The 25381-nt window shown below is 39.5% G+C and overlaps 2 protein-coding genes and 1 long non-coding RNA gene across 3 annotated transcripts; 2 read left to right on the top strand and 1 right to left on the bottom strand.

Moving 5' to 3' along the window:
• The first annotated feature begins 473 nt into the window (after positions 1 to 473).
• On the top strand, positions 474 to 8177 carry LOC129347675 (guanine nucleotide-binding protein-like 1). Its single transcript, XM_055005504.1, has 10 exons — positions 474 to 562; positions 687 to 838; positions 2506 to 2577; positions 3166 to 3358; positions 3535 to 3633; positions 3747 to 3929; positions 4432 to 4610; positions 4921 to 5107; positions 5708 to 5848; positions 5960 to 8177. Exons 2-10 carry the CDS (start codon positions 725 to 727, stop codon positions 6229 to 6231), a joined length of 1440 nt encoding a protein of 479 aa, XP_054861479.1. The 5' UTR covers positions 474 to 562; positions 687 to 724; the 3' UTR covers positions 6232 to 8177.
• Positions 8178 to 14975: 6798 nt separating this feature from the next.
• On the top strand, positions 14976 to 25239 carry LOC111583643 (zinc finger FYVE domain-containing protein 1-like). Its single transcript, XM_023292826.3, has 11 exons — positions 14976 to 16430; positions 16531 to 17035; positions 18714 to 18928; positions 19131 to 19237; positions 19341 to 19449; positions 19558 to 19655; positions 19887 to 20004; positions 20140 to 20310; positions 20535 to 20715; positions 20828 to 20941; positions 22713 to 25239. Exons 1-11 carry the CDS (start codon positions 15921 to 15923, stop codon positions 22943 to 22945), a joined length of 2361 nt encoding a protein of 786 aa, XP_023148594.2. The 5' UTR covers positions 14976 to 15920; the 3' UTR covers positions 22946 to 25239.
• Positions 18048 to 22840, bottom strand: LOC129347569 (uncharacterized). Its single transcript, XR_008599741.1, has 3 exons — positions 22702 to 22840; positions 19553 to 19675; positions 18048 to 18922 (listed from the first exon to the last, which is right to left on the bottom strand). It is a non-coding gene; the product is annotated as an uncharacterized LOC129347569 (long non-coding RNA).
• Positions 25240 to 25381: the final 142 nt, after the last annotated feature.

The following is a 25381-nucleotide window of genomic DNA, read 5'->3' as shown; positions in this document are numbered from 1 at the left end:
AACAGGTGAGTTATCATTTATCATACTAATAAGCAGTTTGGAAATTCAGCTTGCTTGCTGTGTGTCTGTCACTGAAACTTGAGAGAAATTTAGGATGCGGTGACTGAAATAGCATATAAAATTGATGCTTGAATCAACAGACAGTGGCGACTTTTGATGATTAATTTGGTAATTATTTATGTCAGAACATGTAGGTATTAAGATGAAGAGGGCAGCTTTTTACCACTGTGTTTTAGTGATTTACTGGAACATGACCTTAATCTTATTACACTAATTTTGGGTGTAACAAACATCATACTTTGTAATGCTTATGTCCTTGTCTATCACAAATAGAGATATCAATTTGCAAGTTCTAAAATGTAAATGCAGTCATTGTTGTTAAGATATAACACACAGTCCAACAAAGATAAATACTCCTCTATCCAGGTTCCGTCTTCACTTTGAGAAAGAGAGTAAAGAGGAGGTGGAGAAGAGGAAGAAGTCAGCGAGGAGAAGGTGCTACAACCAGTTACTGACAAGGAACTGGAGGTCGACATCAATGACATTTACCCATTAGAGAAAGGTCAGGCTATTTTTTTAAATATTTTTTTCCGTCACAGTTTTGAAATAGGCCAAACAGATGAGCAGAGCGACTTAATGTAGTGGATCACCGCTTGACACGCAGAAACTTGGTTACTCACTTCCAGGTCTTGGTTTCCCACGACGTCCATCGTGGAATTATGAGATGACACGAGAGAACCTGCTGAGGAAAGAGGAGAAGTCATACAGAGAGTACCTGGATGACTTGCACTCCAGAAACCCACCTGGCTCTCTCAGCCACTTTGAGCACAATCTGGAGGTAACTTAGTTGCCTTTATATACTCTGAATTAATTTTTAACAATTTAAAGTGCAAACACTGGGCTATGAAACCAGAGAGTGTTTTTTTTGTTTTGTTTTTTTTTTTTTTTTTTACAACATCCATGGTGAATGTTGAAGCTTCATTATTTTTTGTACACTTTCAAACACTTTGTTGTCGACCCAAACTAACTCAGATATGGGTACTACTTTGTAGTTTTACTTTTTGTACTGCTTTATAAAGTTTTCTTCTATATATTTAATGCCGTGGTTCAGATAATGTTCCAGTCTTTGTTCTAGCAATTAATTCTGCAAGTCAAAATTCACTCCACCTTGTAATATTAAATTAAACAGCAAGTCATGCAATCCACATCTGACCTCATCAAGTGAACAGGTATAAGCCCATCCATTCTCTGTTCTAGCAACTTGCTCTCATGTCTTATCAATGTTCCATTTCTGACTGAGAGTGGTAGGGTTAGCATGCATCCATGGAACCATTTATGTTATTTGTTAACCAGTTTATCATTGACAGACATGCTCAGCACATTTTTGGTGCAACATGAATATTCATGAAACCCTTGGAGCCCTTTGACATCAGATAACAGCATGAAGTAATGTTGCTTTATAAAGAGTTTTCCTGTAAACTAATCATTACCGAAAAGATGTTGCTGGCTTTTTTCCAGTGTATGACTCCAGGACATGCAATGAATTGATTATTTATTTTGTTGTAGTTGGATCATGTAGCAATCTGAAGGAATTGTGGGATTTATAATACACTGGTGTATTGTCTCCTGTTTTCCATTGGGGAAAGCACCATCATGTCTTCTCTACATGTTGTGGTATTGTTTAATTTTTCTCAGAGTATGAAAATGGCAACACAGTTTTTTAACACCAAAACCCTTTTAGATCATGTAATTTCTCAGCATAGATTGAGCTCAGGAGGCACATCACAGCGGAGGCAGGGCTTGAGCAGGTGTTTGTGTAATGACTGTGACTCACAGTAATGCAGAAGTGCTTTTTAAGCAGAACTTGATGGAAAAGTAATGGATGGATGAATAAGGTGATTGAGCCAGTTGTTTTGCCTATTTTGTTGCAAAAATAATTGAATAGTATTAAATTTGTGCAATAAATTAAACAAAATATTGAATATCAACTTTTTTTGCACCCTGCACAATAAAGGTAGCAAGTTGCTATGGTGAACTTGGTTTTACTTTTTTACACATCCAGCAGTTCTGAAGCAACATCATCATTCATTTGGAGATATGTTTTAGGCCACATGGTGAATGTAGGTACAATATTCCCTCTCTGTTTTTGCTCTGCTTTGTACCTCCACTGGAGTCTGTACAAATGAGGGAAACATCTGGCTCTTTAGCTGCTAAATGCTCCACTATGTTCACCAGCTAGTTATTAACTGTATGTGCTGTTTTGCACAGAGCAGGTTGTGTACAGTTGGGTATTTAGAGTTTTTGCTGAAAATACCTGCCTGCTGCAGACAAATACAAGGAAAGGTTGTGAACCAAAACTGAAACTTGCTATTAAGTTGTGTAAAGCCAAGCAGAGTCTTACTCTAAGTGGAGTAAGAATAGAAATTTTGAAATCATAGACAGCATAATCTATCTTGTTTACCATATTAAACCAAATTCTACCCCACTTTTTTTTCTTTCTTTTAGACATGGAGACAACTATGGAGAGTTTTGGAAATGTCTGACATCATTCTGCTCATTGTTGACATTAGGCACCCGGTAGGTGACAACGTTAACAAAAGCCTGCAGGATGGCTCCACTAGATGGAGACATATTCAAGCATCATATTAGTGTACGATTTGGTTTTTGTTATTTATCTGTTTATTTACCTGCTACAGTTTAAAAATTATTGTGTTTGCTCCTCTGAAATAATTTTATACCAGTCAATGTCTTGGATCCAAAAGTAAAACTGAAAAGAAGGAAACATTTGTACACATTTGTTACTGATTATTTTTATACATTTGCAGTCAACAAAAAAGGAGGAAATTACAAGTGTGTTACATTTGTTACGTTTTGGCATTTCACTCTTAAAGCACTTGTTTTTTGAGTTTTATGAACAACTGACTATAGTTCTATAGTAGACAATCTGTTCCTTGTTTATATATATGTCAGTATGATCTGCTGCTCTTGATTTCTTTTAGGATAAAAATAAAACATTTCCGGTTTTAATGCAAAGTTAAAAAAAAAACCAAAACCCAGCACAAGTCAACTTGTTCTTATTAATCAGTAACCTGATCTAGTAGTTTATATGTTGAATAGTCCATAATTACCCTTTGAAGAAGGTGTGTCCTCATGTAAACCACCCAGGTGCTGCAGTTCCCTCCAGCCCTTTACCACCACATCACAGGAGACCTACATAAGCAGGTGGTCTTGGTGTTGAACAAAGCCGATCTTTGTCCTCCCCCACTGGTGATTGCCTGGAAACACTACATGACCTCCCAGTTCCCCCATCTGCAAATTGTTTGCTTCACCTCCCACCCTGGACAGCCAAATAGCACAGGTGAGGATAGGGGTAGTGGAAGGAAGGTAGAAGGTGAGGGAAAACTTAATGAACTTATTTCACGGCAGTGTCACCAGAATGGCCTGCTATGCATCTGTTCTTATCCCCTGTTGTGATAATAACTCTCTTTGTTTTCTCCTTTTCTGTCTGTCTTTTATTTTCTTTCTTACATGTAGTACTCCAGAAGAAGAGGATGAGGAGGAAGGCTGATTGGAGTCACGCTGGAGGTCCTATAGATATCTTCAAGGCTTGTCAGGAGATCACGTCAGGGATGGGTGAGAGAGAGTCTGTCTACCCCTCATCTTTTCTCATAATTATTCAGGTATTAGATTCCAACTAAGCATTTGTACTAATCCTCAAAATGTCACCTATGCTGTTTTTTTCTCAGTTGATCTGTCCAGCTGGGAGCAGAAGATTCAGAGAGATGCTGTTGCAGAGTGTCTGGATGGAGAGCGCCCAGATGAAGGAGCAGAATCGGTGCTAATGGAGCATCAAAGTGATAGTGCTATGGAGATGAGCAGCCTGTCACAGGAGCTCTACAAAGATGGGGTTCTCACATTAGGCTGCATCGGTAATCCTCAAAGTTTTCTCAGGGAACTTCAACTGTGGCCAGATTCAGTGACTTTTTAAAAAAATTAGATTGAAACCTATTCTTGCAAGAAACTTCACGAGAGGAATGTCAAAATATTTTCTCAAGATATCACCATTTTTTGAATTGGCAAAGATGATTGCATTAAAATAAGCTCCTTTTCTCCCATCCGTTAGGCAAAACATTTGCTAAGCATTAGTAATCTGTGCTTATCAGGGTACCCACATTTTCTTTTAACCTTAAGCTTATTGGGAAAAAACTGGGGTCTACCCGATCCATTACTGAATCTGTTAATGATTAGTAATAAGTTAGAATATACAGTAATCACTTCCTAATCACTGTAAATAATTGCTTCATAACAATTCATGAAGGATGTCATTGAACAGGCTAGTATAGATATACTGAGCTTAAAACCAATAGTTTGTAAATCTTAAACACCTTTACAAGTTATTACCTTGATCTTTAACTTATCCTTCTTTTCCAGGTTTTCCCAATGTTGGCAAGTCATCCGTTATAAACAGCCTAGTTGGGAGAAAGGTGGTGAGTGTGTCTAGGACCCCAGGCCACACCAAATACTTCCAGACCTACTACCTCACCCCGACGGTCAAACTCTGTGACTGCCCCGGCCTGGTTTTCCCCTCCCGCGTCAATAAACAGTTACAGGTACAAACCCTCTGTAGTGTACTTAGAAGCATATGTGACTTTGAGTTAACTTGACTGATTAGATTTGTAGAAATGTGATTTTGTTGAGTAGCACACACACACATCTGGGAGATGAAGTATTGATTTTATACATTCCTACTTGGTATTTCAAAGTCTCCTCAGGAATCCCAAGGCTATTTTGCTGAACATTTTAAACATCTGTCTTTCTATTTTCAAAAATGGATTTTGGAGCTGTCTTTTTGTTTTTTTATTCATCATTTTCTTTATCTTCCTCTTGTCTTCTTTTTCTTTGCCTTTTTGCTTTCTTTAGATCCTGGCAGGGATTTACCCAGTGTCACAGCTGCAAGAACCCTACAGCTCAGTTGGTTATCTGTGTGAGAGGACGCAATTCCTCAGTGCACTGAAGCTCAGACACCCCAGTTTGCAAGACAGTGAACCCCAGCAAGGAAACCAGGGGTCTGAGGAGCTCAGCTGGACTGCCTGGGATGTGTGTGAGGGTAAGACGACATTTAGATGCACAACATCTAGATTTTTGTAGCCTTGATGAGTTTTGAAATCACATGCGGTTATAAAATATTAATTTTATTCATTCGCAAGTATAAAGCTAATTGCCACACTGAAATGTATAAAACAGTTGTCATATTTAGTTTTGTCTTGTCAACAGATCTGACGGAATGAATTTGCAACGCACTGGTCCATCTCACAATACTTACTAACATGCACAACCTGTCTGTGGCACTTGGGCCCAAGTCATTTGTTCTTTAGATTACAAATATAAACTTTGGTTTTTAAAAGGTCTTTTCACTATCTTATTACAGCCCTACATTGTAGTCCTCGGTAATCATCACTCAATCCGGAGTATCAAGTATTTATTGGGAAGTGTTTTGTGCATTTCTATTTCATGTGCCATTGAATATTTACAATTGCAGGCTCTTCTTAGTTAAAACTGTTCGTTGTTGGTTTTGATCTCTTAGAAACTGATGACAGGAAGATGATAAAGAGTGAACTCCTCCTTTAAATATCACCAGTATTAAGATTTCATACTGACATCTATCATTAAAATGCTCCTATTCTCCTTCTCTCTTTGTGTTCTATAGCTTGGGCAGAGAGGAGAGGCTATAAGACAGCAAAAGCAGCTCGAAATGATGTTTACCGTGCAGCTAATAGTCTTCTCCGGTTGGCAATTGATGGCAGGTTGTGCCTCTGCCTCAGACCACCAGGCTACAGCTGCCTGAGAGGTAAGAGAGGCTCCTCTATGTCTCCTCTTTTCAGGGTCAAATGCGTTTGAGAAATTAAAATGGCAGTTAGGTAGAATGGATTTAATTTTGAGGCTTAATTATGATCTACAGAGCATTGGGAAAATCACCCAGACTTGCCGGAGATCATGGCTCTTCAAGGAAGGTTGACAGAGGAGGAAGGAACAGGAGAGAGGGACGATGAGGAGGACGGCGAATCTAGCACAGAGCCAGAGGAAGAGAAAGACCGGGATGCAGATGATGATGAGGACGGAGATGGGGATGATGAAGATGAGGGGTTTGGACATCCGAGACGGAAGGACGATGAACCATCTGGTTTCACCGTCAACATGTACAATGTCCTTCGGGAAAATGAGTGTGAGTGATCCCAGAGGGAAAGGCAAGCAGAAAGAAACAAGTTGTTCCTCTTTACTGACTTTTGCTCATCTGCTCCAGTGCACCTTGCATTCCTTGATTGTCCTAAAGCTGCTTTCCTTCTCATTTTTTGTCATGTCTCCACTCCTCATTTCATTGAATAACTTTTAAAATCTGTTTCCTTCTCCCTATAATATACAGAGCAATTTTACGTGTTTCATGCTGTGCCTCTGCTCTGCTTGTTCATCCAAGAAGCTTATTCTTCATCCTCGCTTCTAGAAATAGGTTTGGTTTAGTTTTGGTTTGATTTGATTTGATCTTTATATTTTGCATGTAGTTCTCAGAGATAAATTAACCAATACCAGCCTGAAATAATTATCCAGGCAATCAGTCTTTTCATTAAAAAGTGACCTCACAGCTGAGATGCCAAAGTTCAGGAAAGGATGATAAAACAATCAGAATCACTGTTGATATGATGTCATTCACTGGAGCAACCATTTGGCTCTCAGATCAGTTCGAGATTTAAGAACATGACTTTAAATCTTCTTTATAGACCATAGCATGTCTCAGCTCTGGTTTGTGGGTTTGGGGTGGAATATGGGATATACTAGACTGATAAAACCAACATGTTACACACAGTTTTGCAGTATTGTGACGCTGTGTGAGGATCATTTATCTGAATTTGGATTTGATTTAGATTATACTGTGTCTAACAATGATACTGTGCTTGGAGGATTTTTTGGGGATGATAGAAGAGAAATGGGTGTTCAATTCTGTATTGTTGGACGAGGCTGTTTCAGGAATTAAACTTGTAGTGTTTTAACTACTACAACAGCTTTTGCTAGGTTCTGTTAGGGATTTTACATATTCAGTTCAGGATTTGGCTGCACTCATTCAGTATGTTTATATGCTCATGACAGCACAGTGGGTCTAATTTGACTAAGACTGCATGAAAATCAGTTGTAGGGACAATTTGACTTTTTTCAAGGTATGCGTGTTCAGTTTCTTGCTGAAAGTTAAATAAAAACATTGCTTGCATTGTTTCATATAGTAAACATGGAACTATGGCTAGCTGCTAGTTAGCATAGCTATTAAAGACCAGAAAGAGATAACCTGACTGTCAAATGTAAACAAAATCAAACTGACAGCACCTTTAAAACTAACATTTTAAATCTAGTCTGCTTACTTTGTGCTGAAATCAGATAAAGCAGCAAGCTATGGTTTAAGTTTTTTCTTCATTTATTTGTTCCCTGAGCAGTGAATTCCTGGACTTTAATACAACCAACAGAGAGTCAGGGAAGTTACTCATCTCTTTTGAGAAACTTTTTTTTTACTTTAATATTTTCTACAGCTTAAATAAACAGGTCTATACTGGTGTGTATTACATTTGGCCAGGCTAGCTGGTTCCAGCAGTTTCCATTCTGCACTAAGCTAAACAGCTGATGAAACATGATTAAGTGAATTTCCCAAAAGGAAAACTAATTTTTTCATCACTCAGAAAGAGAAACTGGCCACTACAGCTTTTATTGCTTCTAGATAATATTTCTTTCTCTGCTGTTTGACCAGCCTCTCCCTTTGTTTTTCGGTGATGTGTGATGCGTGCTGTATTATTGTGTGCTGTTGTACCTCTTTCATGTGTTCACCAAGGGAACGTTAACAGCACAGTGCTGTGTTACTGTGTAATACATCACACTGCGACCACATGTGGTATTTCCACCATTAGTACAATGAAAGCTGATACTGAACACTACCATGCTGTTAAAAACACAACAGGGTTCTAGTTGCGTTGGTATGAATTTTTTCTGGCAATATTAAAACTGACAGCGTATGGAGTTTATAATATCAGTGTAAAGGCTCAAGGTGTGTGCAGGCTACTTGCTCATTCCTTTATTTCATTCCTAGTATGCCTAATGGTGACTGGACTGCTTTCTGCAATAAAAGGAGATAATTCTGTGAACCTTGGTGTATGTTTTGGTATTTTGTTTAATGATATGTTTATGATAGTTGTTTGTATGCAAGTCTTTCAAGGACAGTCTTTCTGCAGTTTTTTATATTAAAAGCCACGCATAGATTATAACTCACTCACTGCGAATGCACATAATTAACCCTTTCCCTTAAATGTTTTGGGAGAACTTTAGAGGAGGTTTGTGATCAAGGATGACAGTTCAGATACGTCAATTAGCTAATAAAACTTATTATGGAATTGTCAGTGCTTTCTAATTAAAGTTGTCTTATAGTTGATTGGGAGACTTTATTTTCTGGCATTAGGGATCAACTTCCCTAACCACTTAACTACTGGTAAACTACTTAACTACTGGTAAATTTGCGATATTTGAAGCAGAATGCTTGAAATGAAAGTTATATCTTACAGAGTCACAGGAGTGCTGCAATAAAATACAAATCTGTGAAAAAAACAAGGAAATAAATATGTAAATCTAAAGAGAAATAAATCTGTTAAAAAATCATGACACAAATGTGTAAATATAGAGGGGAATGAGTAAAAGAATAAATCTTAAATAAGGAAATATATATGTATCTGTGTGTGTAAATGTAAATATAAAAAGGAATAAATAAAAGAATGAATAAATGCATAAATATATTTGTAAAAGCATTTGCATTTCACTGAGGAAAAAACAAAGAAAGGGGAAAAGGCAACATTTACCTTTATATTTCCATATTTATTTATTTTGTATTTATTCCTCTTTATATTTGCATATTAATTTCCTTATTTTTTAAATATATTTATTTTTCTTTCATTTATTCCTCTTTATATTTACACATTTGTTTCCTGATTTTTAACAGATTTATTTATTTCTCTTTAGATTTACACATTTATTTCCTTTTTTTTGGACCAGATTTATACTTTGTGGCACTCCTGTGACTCCATAACACCTAACCACAAAAATCACTGCCAAATAATTAGGGTCCGAGCACCAACGGTGCGAAGACCCTATTGGAATGCAAGGAATTATTTATTATTAGGGTCCGAGCACCGAATGGTGCGAAGACCCTATTGGAATTCGTCGGGTTTATTATTATTATTATTATTATTATTATTTTTATTTTTTCTCCCGTCTTTTGAATTGCCTCTTTGGCGGCCTTATCATACCCCAAAACGCGTCAAACTTGGCATGCTCATCAGGACTGGCGAAAAATTTGATATTTTATGGGAGTTGCGCATGTGTGTGGGAAAATGGCTCCATAGCGCCACCTGGAAAATTTCAAACAGTTACTACGGCCAGTACGCGTTACCTAGAATTATGAAACTTGGTAGGCATATGTAACTCGTCAAGACACACAAAAATGTAATTGACACCCATGCCCAAAACCCAACAGGAAGTCGGCCATTTTGAATTATATGTCATATGTTTTGACGATTTGGGGTCATTTTTAGACATTTTCAAAAGCTATAAACTCAAACAGGGTAACACAGAGAGAGCTGAAATTTAGCCAGGATGTACTCCAGGCATGGGTGATCAAAAGTTATCAAAATGCTCACCTTAAGTGTGAGGGCGTGGCCATGGCGGCCTCGTGAATTTTGATGCTTCGCCATGAAACATCAACTGCTGTGTAACTGCCCTAAACATGCTCCAATCTGCCTCAAACTTTACAGGTGTGATCAGAGTCCAGTCCTGATCACATCCATAGGCCGACATGCACTCTCGGTCGCAGCGCCGCCTGGTGGACGTGCGCGGATTCGCCAACCAGCAAGGATGCGATGACCCGTCCAACGTTGCTTGCAGCTTTAATTTTTAACTTGAGTTTTGACTCGACAGTTTTTGTCAGGAGGTTGGACTTTAGGCTTTGTGCTGGAGGGTTGAACCCTGATTTCCAAGATTTTCAAAGTGTACAGACCTCTTGAGTCCTGAGGAGATGAGCTTTCACACGGTCTGGGGGCTGAAATTTTCGAAGTTTCACAGTAGTTGTCTGTAAACTAGAACCTTCAGATAGTCCAAGGACTCGTGTCTTCTATGTCCATGTGTAGTTGTCTGTTAGTTTGAAATGTCAGATAGTCTGAGGACTGAAATGTGCAAAGTGTCTTAGTACTTGTCTGTTAGTTAGAAATTTCTGTTTAATCGAAGCCTTAAAAGTTGTGAGCATGAGTCTTGATTTCACATTTAGAGTATCCATTTGAGTTTTGGTGAGACGTTCACCTGTGTGCTATTTAGAAATGGTCCAGAAACTTTGATTGTATTCACTGAAAAGTATAGTTAGTGGTGATCAGAAGGTAACATTAGTTTGATCAAAGATTTCAACTATTAGTAGACTTTATGAGGGAAGCAGTTTTGAGAAAAGAGTTATTAGTAAATCAATTCATAGTGCAACCCAGAACATTGAAAGAGGAAGTGTTTGAAGAAACAACTAGATGTTTTTGTTTCAGAATAGAAAACGTTTTAAGATATGTAAAAAAAAATTTTTCTGGATTTTGTTATTGTGTCTTCTGTGTAATTAGATATTCAAAAGTGTCACTGGTGTTTTTCCAATTTTTTGTCTGTTTTTAGATTAATCTTAAAAGTTTAGTTTTGGTCTTTTGTTATTCTTCATGATTTTATAATATTAGATTAGATGTACAACCTGTTTTGTCTTTTTAATGTGTAATTGTTGAGTGAAAAGTATTATTGGATGTGATGAGTAAAAATATTATTTTCAATATTAAATGTGTAGATAAACTGTTGTAGTTCGTAATTGTAAGAACTTGTAGTAGATTTTAATGTGTAATTGTATATTTAAAGTTTTCATAGTAAATTGTGTTTAATTCCTAGTAAAAGTGTTATTGTCTTTAAGGTGTTTATTTGTAAAGAAACATTTAACTATTTAAATAAGTGTACTAGTGTCTTTCACTTTTTGTTTGGATAGGCGTAGTGAGAGACAGCTAGACAACGGGGTAGAAATAAGAATGAGGGCAACTCATACAAAACGGGGTTACGACCGGGAATCGAACACAGGCCTCAGCATCGGAGATCTAGTACATACGTCAGTGGCTTAACCCGTTGAGCTATATGGGTACAATGTTATTTGCTTTAAAACATATATAAATGCAATAGAATTTCTAGGGGTAGGGTTAGGGTTAGAAAGGCGGGTCCTTACAGTTGTAGTACAAAAATAGGGTTAAAATAGGGTTAAATAAAATGTATACAATTTTATTTTTAATGTCCAAACGAAGCAGCCGAATATTAAGACAAATTAATCCCAAGTTTTCCCGTTGTTTTTTGGCCGGTCTATATATAGCACGGCCAAAATCCACCGGGAAAACCTCAACTTTATTTTAAGAATTTTTTGGTTAGTTTGACTTAATATTAAATTATGAAAATATGTAAAATTTAATACCCATGTTTTTGTACATTGCTACTGTCAGGACCTGCCTCTGTAACCCTAACCCTACCCCTAGACTTTCTATTGGATGAATACATGTTTAAAAGCACATAACGTGTGTACATATAGCTCAACGGGTTAAACCACGAACGCATGTACTAGGTCCCCAACGCTGAGGCCCGGGTTCGATTCCCACTGGCACCCCCGTGCTGTATGAGTTACCCTCATTCTTATTTTTACCCCATTGTCTGCCTGTCTCTCACTACACCTATCGATCAAATAAGTGAAATAGACTACAACACTTATTTACAAAGTTACATCTTTAGTTATTAAATAAACTTCTTAAATTACTTCGACTTTTATATTTTGCTACTTTATAAATGTTTTCTTGTCTCAACTTTTTCCCTTTGATTTAATGGCATTTTGTTATGTCGTTTCTTTCTTGATTCTTCTTCTTCTGACAACATTTTAACCCCAACCAGGGCTGGATTGGCCATCTGGCGTACCGGGCGGTGCCCGGTGGGCCGAAGCACATTTTTGGGCCGGCACAGGGGGTGTCATAATTTAACCATCATATATAAATATAAATCCTTTTTGTCGATCGCGACGGCCCATTGGTTGATTTTCTTGAAGGACATTGGACTAATCCAATGAAATCTCTCAGCCCTCCTCGGCCCGCCCCTCCCCGGCCTCTTGACCAAAGTCATCAAATTTTGCCGTTTGAGTTGGCCGGAAGTGGAGAAGAGCAAAGATGGAGAAACGGCCCAAACGAAAGGGGGGCGCTGAAAAATTGCGCGAATAAACGCTTAAAAGCCTGCAAGTCGATGCAGCAAAATGCTACTAAATAAGTGACATGTTTGCCGTTGCTTCCACTACTTCACCTGCGGCAGCGACTGCTGCTGCCATGATAGAAAAAGAAGCCGAAGTTCAGGGAGAGTCGGAGGAAAAGGAGTAGGAGGAGAAGGAGGAGGAGGACGGAGGGAGAGACGTGACACAGCAGGGACAGATCGACGAGGTCACATTACCCTTATAACTATACCTTAACTGATTCCAGCTCTTTTTCTTTTCTTGATCATCTATGCATCTCTCTCTCTATCTTTCTCTCTCTCAATCTCTCTCTTCATACTTTAAGGTTCCATTTTGGTGAAGAGCTCCACTTTAAATTCAAGTTGGTCATTTTGACAGTTTGTAATACAATTTTAAATAAAGTCCCTGTGAGAAGTGACAGAGTGTATCTTTTTTTTTTTACATGGTTACTCTCTTCCACGTAGGCTGCTGCATTTTTTTTTTTTTTTGAAACAATACAATGTGCACATATATCCTCTGGTATGTCGTATGGCTTGGCATATTGTATAAATAATCATGGTGGGCCACCATGACCAAAAATGCCAGGGCCATATTTTGATCCCAGTCCAGCCCTGGCGCCACCTTGTGGTAGCAAGAAATAGACATTTTTTTACATTTTGATGTACTATTCTTAGCACGTTGACCAGAATCACTTCAAATGTGCTGACATAAGCCTGAACACATTGATGACGATCCCCAGAGAAAATGGTGACTCGTCGTCAAGGGGCGTGTCTGTGGCGGCGCGGCGAATTTCAATTTCTCGCCATGAAAATTGAATTATTAATATCTCAGCTGGAAATGATCCAATCTGGACCAAACTTGATGTGATGGACACCAGTCAGGTTCTGAACACATCCACACTGATAAATTTAAAAATACTCATAGCGCCACCTATTGGCAACAGGAAGAAATTGTCATTACATTTGCAGGTGCCATTGCCAGAAACTTTGTCATATCATTCAGAAAATTGGTCAGGTGACTGGTTACACCTAGACGATGCCACAGTGTGAAGATTTTGACGATTCATAAAACGCTGTTGCCGTGGCAACGCCATAATAAACAAAGTACTTTTTGACAGGTTAAAAATGGTCATATGCTCGCCAAAATTGCCACACTCATCAGGACTGCTGAGATATTTGATATTTCAGATGAATTGCACATGGCTGTTGCAAAATGGCTCCATAGCGCCACCTGGAAAATTTCAAACAGTTACTACGGCCAGTACGTGTCACCTAGAATTATGAAACTTGGTAGGCATATGTAACTCGTCAAGACACACAAAAATGTAATTGACACCCATGCCCAAAACCCAACAGGAAGTCGGCCATTTTGAATTATATGTCATATGTTTTGACGATTTGGGGTCATTTTTAGACATTTTCAAAAGCTATAAACTCAAATAGGGTAACACTGAGAGAGCTGAAATTTGGCCAGGATGTACTCCAGGCATGGTTGATCAAAATTATCAAAATGCTCCACAAAAGTCTGAGGGCGTGGCCATGGCGGCCTCCTGAATTTTGATGCTTTGCCATGAAACATCAACTGCTGTGTAACTGCCCTAAACATGCTCCAATCTGCCTCAAACTTTACATGTATGATCAGAGTCCAGCCCTGATGACATTCACATGCTGAAATACAGCCACAGTCATAGCGCCACCTGTTGGTTGGAAGGGAATTCTCTATAACAAGCCTGGACATGGTCCGATCTGCCTGAAATTTGACGTGTAATCAGAGTCCGACCCTGATCACATCCATAGGCCAATATACACTCTCGATCGCAGCGCCACCTGGTGAATGGACAGGAAAAGCTCTAGAAGTAGCCTGAACATGCTCCAATCTGCCTGAAATTTTACACGTGTCATCAGAGTCCGGCCCTCATCACATCCATAGTCCGACATGCACTCTCAGTCGCAGCGCCACCTGGTGGACGTGCGTGGATTTGTCGACCAGCAAGGATGCGAGGACCCGTCCAACGCTGCTTGCAGCTTTAATTAATCTTAATGTTTCACAGTATCTTTTTTGTCAGTATTTATTTTTGTGCCACATATGGTTATAGAAAAAAAACACACAATAAATTAAATTTTGGTGGCAAAAGTACAATGGGTCTGTGCATGCAGGACACACGCACACACACACACACACACACACTCACACACACACACACACACACACACACACACATGCACACACAAAACTGAGTCAAACAGTTTAAAGAAAAAGGTTATTATTTTGTTTTGTTTTGTTTTATATTATTATTATACTATCATTTTAAGCGCTTATTTCAACACCAACTCAAATTGTGTCAATAATGATATTAGTTAGGCTTAATACTTTACATTATTTTTTAAATATTTATTTGTATGCTACAGTTTTACATATTATATTATATTATATTATATTATATTATATTATATTATATTATATTATATTATATTATATTATATTATATTATATTATATTATATTGTGAATGTTGTAAGCTTTACAGAATACAAACATGGTGTCTGGTAAGAACTACATTTCCCATCATGCCCCGGCTCGTCGCCCCACTCTGACCCTGTGACTGAAAATAATCTGATCAGCTGATCTGACCTGGCAACAAAATAACGTAGCTAGAGAAATCTGCCAGGGAGGGGGCTGAAGAACAAAACAATGACACTGCTCGGAAGGATTCAAATACAGTAACACTTTTAAAGACTTTTTAAACGGAACATCGCGGATTTCCCTCCTGGTTTAAAGCAAAACAGTCCGCGGAAATCCGAGCTTTTGCCATCAACTGGCTGTTGTTTTTGTTGATATGTTGTTCCAGCTCAGTTGACAGACTGGAGGCTAGCTGCTTGTTTGGACGGCTATGAACTGTTAAGGTTTCCTGACCCTCTAATTACAGCCTTTCTTAGGAAAAAGTTGAAAATATCCGTCGAAACTAGCTAGCCGTAAGCTAAGTATTCCTATTTGGATGCCAAATCTTCTGCCGAATTTGCCAGCGAGCTATTGAGGGTCAGTTTGCTAAGCTAGCCTGTTGTTAGCATCAACATTTGCACATTCATTGTTTTTATTTCAGGGAGTTCATTGTTTCGGTTGGTACCGGCTGCTTGTACATATTTCTGGATTGTTTTACAGTTTTCTGACTAACTGTATGTACATTTTAAGTAATGTTGTCGCTAAATGCTAACTTTAATGCATGAACAAGCTAACTGTTTAGTGTTAACATACAAGGCGAAACTCAAGGAGGCGGCTGTTGCTACTTCATCGCTCCACTGTTACTTGCACTAAATCACTTTGTACAAAACCGTTTTAAGTGTTTGAATATCATACAGCGAAAACTACTTCGATAAATTGTCGAGAATTAGTCGTTACAACTAGTGTGTTACCAGCCCCGTTAACATGCAGCTGTCTTAACTTGACTTCATTGTATTTGCTCATTTCAGCCCTCAGTATTACTGCACGTCCTGCGTTTCTCATTAACTGCTGTTGGAAATAGCTGTTGTACAAGCTGTTCCAATAAGCACCGGTCTGTATTCAAATTCACCTTGTAAGAAACGATGAGTGGGCATGGCTCATCTTCTGAAAAGGGAGTTAATACCAGTCTAATATGTCAAGAGAGTTATTCCTGTGGTGGCTTTGAAGAGGCTGCATATGAGTGTGATGAGTGCAGGAGCCTGCAGTGTGTCCACTGTGAGCAAGAACTCCACAGCCAGGAGCGTCTGAAGAACCATGAGAGGGTCCAGATAGGTCCTGGACATGTCCCTTACTGTGACAACTGTAAAGGAGGCAATGGGGATAATGGGAAACGCCACAGATCTGTGGTCCGCTGCCAGAACTGCAAAGTTAACTTGTGCCAAGACTGTCAGAAACGCACCCACAGTGGAGGCAACAAGAAGAAACACCAGCTTACATCTTACCCTCCACCACCTAAACCAGCAGAGGTCAACTCTGTGCAGGCATCTGTCCAGCCCGCCGTTCAAATAGCCGATGAGACCAAATCTCAGAGAGCAAAACTTCTGGAGAAGGTGTCCAGTTTTCTTTTGGTTGATGAGAATGAGGAAATGCAGGTAAGTTGCCATTAAATACCAACAAAATCAATATTACAGAAACTCTAATTTGTTGATAAAAACAAATTTTCGCTGTAAACTCTCCATTGTTCTCCCTCAGATAAAGGATGAGGCTTCTTTCATGAAGAGCCTCAGCTGCAACCCCGACCAGCTGCTGAAGGTGGTGTCCATCTTTGGTAACACAGGAGAGGGCAAATCTCACACCCTGAACCACACCTTCTTCACGGGCAGAGAGGTGTTCAAGACTTCTCCCACCCAAGAGTCATGTACGGTGGGCGTGTGGGCCGCATTTGACCCCATCCATAAAGTCGTGGTCATCGATACGGAGGGGCTGCTTGGGAACAGTTCCAAACAGGGCCAGAGAACCCGTCTCTTACTCAAGGTGCTCGCTATCTCCGACCTGATCATTTACCGCACCCATGCCGACCGTCTCCACGACGACCTCTTCAAGTTCCTCGGTGACGCCTCGGATGCCTATTTGAAGCATTTTACCAAGGAGCTGAAGGCCACGACGGCCCGCTGTGGCCTGGATGTCCCGTTATCCACCTTGGGCCCTGCGGTGGTCATCTTCCATGAAACGGTCCACACTAAGTTGCTGGGTTCAGGTAACACACCTACACCTATTAATGGGTTCAGTGTAATAATATGAACAGAACCTAATTTAAAATCAAATCTTCTTTTGGAAGAGCACATTGGGATTAGGTCATTGTAAACATAGTCCTGGATCAGTGTACAGAACGAGAGGTGGGTCCTTCAAAGTAAACTAAGGGTTGAGCATGGCAAACGCTTAGCAGGTATTAGTCTGCAGTGTTTTTCTCTGTCCTCCGTGTCACTGGAGGTAACAATTGGCATTCCAACTTCATGAGAAATGTGGAGATGCTGGTTTTTGGACTACAAACAAAACAGTCAGTAAATAGACACATTTATGACCTTAATCAGACCAGTTTTAGCACATTTACATCCAGTTTCTGCAGCTTTTACAGTTCTGTGTGCTCCTTTGCTATGGATTTAAACACAACAATTTGAATATGTGTTGTTTTTTTTAATTAGTTCTGAGGATGTTCTGGTTTCCGTTCCTTTGATTAAGGTGTGACAGTCAACCTGCAGAGACTTGCAGTTTGTTTTAGTGAGATAAGTCTTTGTAGTGAGTAATTGTGTCTTCTTCTAATACTGGATTCAGATTTGACATCATTGCTAAATGCTTTTAATGCTGATCGCTTTTAGAAGTGTCTGACCGAAATAAAAACACCTTGCATTCTCTGTGCTGTATTGCCTCACTAGAGTAAGCGGCAAGTCTCTACAAGTTGTTTTACACACTAAATGGACATTTATGGGAACTGATTCCTGCTTTTGAGTGAGAGGAAAAACATATTTGAAATACATTTGTGTTGGAGTGTACACAAATGTTGGAGTGTCTTTGTAGTGCTAAAACATGAGGGAATACTGGTGTGAGTTGAAAAGAGGTAGGGCAAATGACTAAGCTATGTGTGTTTTTGGGTGGTACATCTTATTGTTTCAGCCTTTACAGGGCGAGGTGCAAACATTCAGCAGTCATGTCACAGAGTGTATGATGTAAAAAAAAAAAAAAAAAAAAAAAGGACAGTTAACTCAAGCACATCATGGTACAACTTTATTTGCTGCTTGAAACAAAAACTTACATAATTAACTCTGATTTAAGGGGTATTGGTTACGCAGTTTTTTGTCTAACTTTATTTCCACGTCACGGAGTTTGTTGGCATGCAGGCTTAACGTGCACAGAAAAATGGGTGAGGAAATCTTTGAAAACAAAGATTTGGTAGCAAAATGAAATGTAACATCAGTTGTATGAAAGTATTTTGGTTACTGAAAGAATGACGTTGACCAAAGACATGGATTCTTTCAGCAGCATCTTGCAGTTGTTGTTGAGGCAACACAACTAATTTGTTTGACCATTCAAATCATCCCAACAAAGCTCTCTATGACAAGGGCAAAGCCAGATGGATGCATCTGTTACATTACACCATCATTCTAGAATGATTATTTTTCTCCAAGTAGAGTAATTCAAGTAATTAGGGGAAATTTTCTGTTTTTCACATTGCAATGCGTATGACAGACACAAAAACTATCATAATGCCATTTTTTTCCCAATATTGCATAGTCCCAGTGTCTTTGTGTTGTTGTTTATTGGTTTAACCAGTTTTCAACCACAGATTTTACCAAATGTGCAAACACATGCTAATGGTTTATGTCCAGTAGCTTATGATTACAGTGAGTGGTAATCATGCCATCTTTGTCCTTTTATAGAGAAGTCATCTGAGTCAGTAGATCGGCTGCTTTTGGAGCGCTTTAGGAAGCTTTCCCGTTTTCCAGAAGCCTTCAGTTCTGTCCAGTACTGGGGAACACAGACTCTCAGTCCCCCTACTGACTTCCGTGGCCTGCAGAATAAACTGGAGCAGCTCCTGGATAACAACGCCACCCGCTCCCCACGTACCCCGGTGGTCATCTTCAAAGCGCTGCAGGTAAAGTTCAAAAGTCAGCTGGCTTTCAACCTGCTTCAGACCAGTCGTACTGCTGAAAACACGACACTGAACTGAACAAACAATACTGAACACAATTTATGCTGATTTATCATTAGCCATAACTGCATGTGAATCTTCATAGCGTCAGTTTTAATTGTAGAAGTCTAATGTTAATACTGGCTGATCCTTGATTTCCCTGCAGGCACTGAGTGAACGCTTCAATGGGGAAATTGCAGGTGAGCTGGTAGCACACAGCTGCTTCTTTCCTGATGAGTACTTCACCTGCTCCAGCTTGTGCCTCAGTTGTGGGTCAGTACTTCTTGTCTTTTTAAACAAAAAATTACCCTTTATTTTTTGTCATTCAGCTTATATATTTTACTATTAACAATGTCACTCATTGCATTTACCACAGATCTGGCTGTAAGAACAGCATGAACCACTTAGGAGAAGGAGTGTGCCATGATGCGAAGCACCGCTGTCGTTATTCTGTTCAGTATGATAATCGCATTTACACCTGTAAGGTAAGCATAGTTATCTCCTAGCTTTCTCTTTTTAAAGACATTGTAATTTATCTTGTTCTATTGCTGATGAGCCTGAAGTTGAAATAATTTCATGGTACATCACCTCAGGCTTGCTATGAAGGGGGAAAGGAAGTGATAGTCGTCCCAAAGACCTCAGCTTCCTCAGACTCTCCATGGATGGGCCTCGCCAAATACGCCTGGTCTGGGTGAGTAGCAGAGGAATGACCTGCAGGGGCAGTTATAACTAGGTTTGGGTTACGGTTATGTTACCTTTACTCAACTTAATTTTAGCACTGGTGTCCCAGACGCTGACCTAAAATCTAATTTTTCTGTTCCTCCTAACATGCATGTCCCACAGCAAATGAAACATCAGATATAGACATGTTAACATGTATTTTGTTACAGAGACTGAGTTATGTTTTCATATATATGTTCAGGTATGTTATTGAATGTCCCAACTGTGGAGTGATCTATCGGAGCCGTCAGTACTGGTACGGGAACCAGGACCCTGTGGATACAGTGGTCCGCACCGAGATCCAGCATGTTTGGCCAGGAGTAAGTGAAAAAAAGTGTTTGATTTCTTTGTCCGATGCAAACAACATTGTCCTAATTATCAATAATCGTATAGACCTAGAATTATCGCCATAAACTTGAATACTTGAGTCATAAAAAATGGGTTGTTTTTTGCAGTCGGATGGCTTTTTAAAGGACAATAGCAATGCTGCACAGCGGCTTCTGGATGGAGTCAACCTAGTGGCCCAGTCCGTGTCAGAGCTCAGTGTCAAACCTGCCAAGGCCGTCACCTCTTGGCTGACAGATCAGATCGCCCCAGCCTACTGGAAACCCAACTCCCTCATCTTGGTGAGTGACACACACAGCCCCACCCTCTGCCACCCGCCACCAACAGCCAAGTCAACACTTTCATGTCCAGAGGGATGTTTACTGTCTGTGGTGTTGTGTGCCTATTACACAATCTATGTTTGCAGGTCACAAGATAAAACTTGGATAGATTCAGGTTACGTCCTCTTCCCTTTAGCTCTTGGTCAATAACAGCATGAGTTGTTATTGTTTTTCTCTCGTACAAGGGGTGCCATAAGTGTCACACAGTCTTCCAGGATAATGACACCAAGCATCACTGCCGTGCCTGCGGGGAAGGCTTCTGTGATGGCTGCTCTTCCAAAGCTGCACCCGTCCCTGAGAGAGGCTGGGGTCTCGCCCCTGTCAGAGTCTGTGATGTCTGCTTTGAGCAGAGAGCTTCATATGCAGGTACACACATCCTCTCTCTCAGTATTGCCCGTTGTACTCTATATCTGTGTTATGCTTCTATTTAACATTTATGGGAGAATGACTTCAGCAAGGTTTCTTTTTCCTTATGCAGAAGTACTTGAGGCGGAGCTCGAGGAGGAAGAAGGTGGAACTCTGGCTAGGAAGGTTGGAGAAGCAGTCACCAACACTATAGGAGTCGTTGTCACTGCTATTGACATCCCACTTGGTGAGCATTGCCCAAAACAAAACCTAAAGAGGATTGTTATGTAACAGGAATATATGACCCAGTAAATGTGAGTGCATGGCTGCAATGCCCTCTGGTGGCAGAGGCATATCGTCCTTATTTTCTGTAAAAAACTCCTATTTCTAGTTTGGACTCTCAGAGATTTTATGCAGGAGTCTAGCCAACAAAGCTCCTCTTATGAGGAATATTGGATGCCCTATTGGCCTAGATGTAACAGAGCTTATATTGTTACCACAAGCCCACATTTCTCTGATAATTCAGTGTAAATCAAGCAAAAATGCCTTAGATAACAGGAAACAGTTGATCTCTTTAATGAGTGTTATTATGAAGAAAGAGATTTAGAAAAATAGCAGTGAAATGATCAAGTTTTCTTTGTTTATTCAGAATTAATGTCTGTCTTTAACACAAAAAGTGTAAAAAAAAAAAAAAAAAAGTCCTTCTACACTGACTTGCCACAGAACCTAAAAAAATTGCCTCAGACATTCTCCTCAGGGTAAATCTATAGCGACATTGTCATGAAGAAATGTTTTGCGATTTAGTGTTTAACATAGACTTTCAGTTTGTGCAGGTATTGGTCAGTCTTTGTTCATTTCATGTGATGAAACTTCCCGCTGAGAACTCACCTTCACAGTTAATGATATTGATGTTCTGATGTTTATTAATAATCCCTGGTGATTGCTCAGTATTATAGATCGGTCCATAAACCTCTCACTAATGTCTAGAATTCACTTTGGTCCAGTGTTTATGAGAAGATCATTATTATTATAATAGCTGATATGACACATTTCTGTCAAGATGATTCAAAGCGTATTTTAGATTGAGAAAACTGCCTCTGCTTCATAGAAAGAGTTAGAAAAAGTCAAATAAAGGCCACAAACATAGCGTAATTTCTTTATTCCAAAGCCTAAATTGATTATTCATACATATATTAGGCTGTTAGATAAGTGTACTGTTGGCATGTATTTAATGTTAAAGGGCACAGATGAATATGTTTCTGAAAACCTGATCTCCTGCTAAAAATATTTCCATATCCATGACCACCCCCAAAATACCTCACAGCGAGTCCTGCTCCAATCACAACAAAATTAGCCCACTTACTTCCCAATCCAAATCTTGTTTCAATGTTTCCATGGTAACCCCAACATAGACAGCTAAGGACTTCATTTTACTTGGCATTACGGTGCACTTCAGACAGCACTGAGGAAAAAATAATCTTGGGCAAAGCTCAAGTGAATGCAAATAAATGTAGGCACAGCAGCGTAAAACAGCGTTTTAATTAGTAGGTATGGGAGGAATAATGGCAGAGACTTAACGTGTGTGTGTGTACTGTGCATCTAAATTCTAGGAGTCATTGGGAAATATGCATTTTGGAGGGTGATAAGTGTTGGACTGTCTTAGCTGGGAGCAGCTGCCAGTAAGTCAGCAGAGAAACTCAAAGTAGACAGCCAAGAAAATGTGTGGAACGTAGCCCCCATGAAACAAAACAAGTTGTTGATTATTTTGTACTCAATATTTGTATGAGTAAATTTAAAGATATAAGATGCCAAATAGTGGGCATTTGAGGTTCTTGTAGGTGGTTTTACCTCCAGGCAGAGCCGAACTGCCTTTTCCCTCCTGTTTTCAGTTATCTTTGGGAGACAAAGTTAAGGAACTGTTGGCTGTAGCATCATGTTAACTTTTCAGACATGAGTGTATATGATGCACTTGTTAGCGTGGTGTCGATGTGTGTATTCATACACTACCTTCCGTTCAGGCCTGGTGAAGGATGCAGCTCGTCCTGCCTACTGGGTGCCTGACCAGGACATCCTGTCCTGCCACAACTGCCAACGTGAGTTCACTGCCAAGCTGTCCAAGCACCACTGCCGCGCCTGTGGCCAAGGAGTGTGTGACGAATGCTCCGCGGAGCGTCGAGCCGTTCCATCGCGTGGCTGGGACCACCCCGTGCGAGTGTGCACCAGCTGCAACCAGAAACCTGGAGAACTTTAACAGGGGCGGCTTTCCTTCCTCAGCACCAGAGAGAACCACTCACTCACTCACTCACTCACTCACTCACTCACTCAGCTCAGCTCGCAGTCTGTCACTGCTAAAGTATACCTCCGTTACTCTAATGGTTCTATCTTGTATCTGTGGGAAGGAAGTTTTTAGGAATATGTAGGACAATTAGCAGATTTGGGATTTCAGAGTTCCTGTGGCCTTTGTAGAACAGCCAGAACATGTGAGTTACTTGACTGAGTGCGAAACCTGCATTTCCACTCTGATTATTCACAGAGTGAATATTTTCAACCTTATTGACACAAATCCCTAATTTTACGTTAAATAAGGCTGTTGAGCTATTTTTCTACTATCAGAAAATATTAAAAAAAAATGTATCATTTAAAGAATAATAGTTAGTTGAGAATGCTGGTGGTTGGTGTGATTAGTCTCCAGCAATTCTTCTTATTGAGCAATGTTTCTCTGATGTCGTACGTGTAATGACAAAGAGATATTTTATATCTGTGCAGGTTCCATTGCATGCATGTACTGCAACATTTTAGTTTTTGCACTAAGCCTTTTTCAGCTGTTATAGGCTGTCGCTTACCATGGCCAAAAGCCAGATATCCAGAGGAGGAAGTAGCCTGTCCCAAACTGAGTTGATATCTACTGCAGTAGGTCTAGACTGTGGATATCTGGCGTGCCAAAAATCATTCAGGTCACTGTGTCTGTGCCGGTATAATGTTTATATTTTATCATGTAATTTGTGTTTGTATGAAGACATAGAGCTATGTTAGAGGAGTGTGCATCTGAAATGTTGAAAATTATTTATGTATTGATGCTTAAAAAAAAAAAAAAATCTGCTTATTAGCACTCTGGCATGCATGACAGTCCGAGAGATCCATGGCCTTTTAGTTGTTCAGAGGATGGTCTCTGAATAAACCTCACTGTCTCTTTCCTCAAGCGGCATTTTAGTGTATTCATGTTACAAAATGTATGTATTTCATGTTTAAATTTGTTTTCTTGACACTTTCATTTTAGTTATTATCTAAATATTCGATTGGTTGTATGGATATTGTCTTTCAGACCTGAAGAATATCCAGATTTGTCTTCAAACTAGTTTTATGTATTACATTCACGCCTCCAGGTCTCTGTAGGCTTCAGTCCGACAGCACAAGGACGCCTGACAAAGCTCAACACGATTTGTGTTGAGCTCATCACAGCTTGTTTTTCTGTTCCTTTACATCCGTTATTGAAATCTATTGTATATTTTCTTTTGCTGGATTTTGTTTGACACTAGTTACTGTATGGATATTTATATACTTTGTAGTAGCAGTACGTGAACCACCCTCTCTCTACCATCTTCTTTATGTTTTTGTCTTTCAGCATTACACAGAAATACTAATGCTCAAATGTGGCAATGACGAGACATTGAACCATATTTAGTGACTGAGAGCTTTAACTTGTCTTGCTTCTTTACTAGTTTTTGTGTTTTTGAGCAGCGAGACCATTACGTGTGGATATCATGCAAAGCACAAGGTGATGCCTTTTAGATGTATGCTTGTATTTTATTGATAAAAATAAGAAAAAAGGGGTCTTTGTTGATTGTAAGCTTTGTAGATAAAGTTGATTCTCCCTTTTGCTCCTAACGTGGAACTTTTTGGTTCTGATGAGAAGATGTGTCTGCCCTGTCTCAAAATAGATTTATCTGTCTGAATGCTTCATCACACGCCCTCCTCTGAGATGCTAATATTGCACAGGATAGAATAGGAAATACATCCTGTCAGATTACTGGAGTTCATTCCCATGCATATTTGTGCAGTCTGTTTCTGCAGATATCCTTCATGGTGTACATACATTTCGTCCAGTTTGGGTCAGGTGCTATTATCAACTCTCCTCACCCACAGACTACAAATCGAACAGGAATGACTGACTTTAAACTGTTGGAAGCTAACTTGAAGAAATGATGTGTGAACACTTGCTAAACTGGTGGAAGATTTGCATAAGATTAAAGTCGTATCAGCTCCCGTCTGTCAAAACATAATCTGGAACTGCCTCCATGTCTTTAGTGTGTGTGTGTGTGTGTGTGTGTGTGTGTGTGTGTGTGTGTGTTTTAAATCTCCCTGTGTCAAACCACTTACTGTACTGTATGTGGGAGGAATAGATCGTGTGCACGCCTGTGTTCTCAGCCTTGCTTCCACTCCTCTCCAGCACTGCAGCTTCAGATAAAGTGAGGGAAAATTATCTGCTTGGTGCTTATTGATGATGATAAATGATTTATAATTATTTTAATAAATAATGAAACACGAGCTTCCATGTTGATATTCTGTGCCATTTACACTGCATGGTGTCAGTACGCCAGAGGGGGAAACTGCACTTGATATCTATCCAAGCTTACAGTAAGGGTCTCTTTAAAAGTGCTGTTATTCAGTTGTGTACAATATAAATACA

This window comes from Amphiprion ocellaris, chromosome 19 (genome assembly GCF_022539595.1).
Source record: "Amphiprion ocellaris isolate individual 3 ecotype Okinawa chromosome 19, ASM2253959v1, whole genome shotgun sequence".
In the NCBI taxonomy this organism is placed as follows: Eukaryota; Metazoa; Chordata; class Actinopteri; family Pomacentridae; genus Amphiprion; species Amphiprion ocellaris.
The sequence above is the reverse complement of the archived record's forward strand: the minus strand, read 5'-3'. Positions and strand labels throughout refer to the sequence as shown.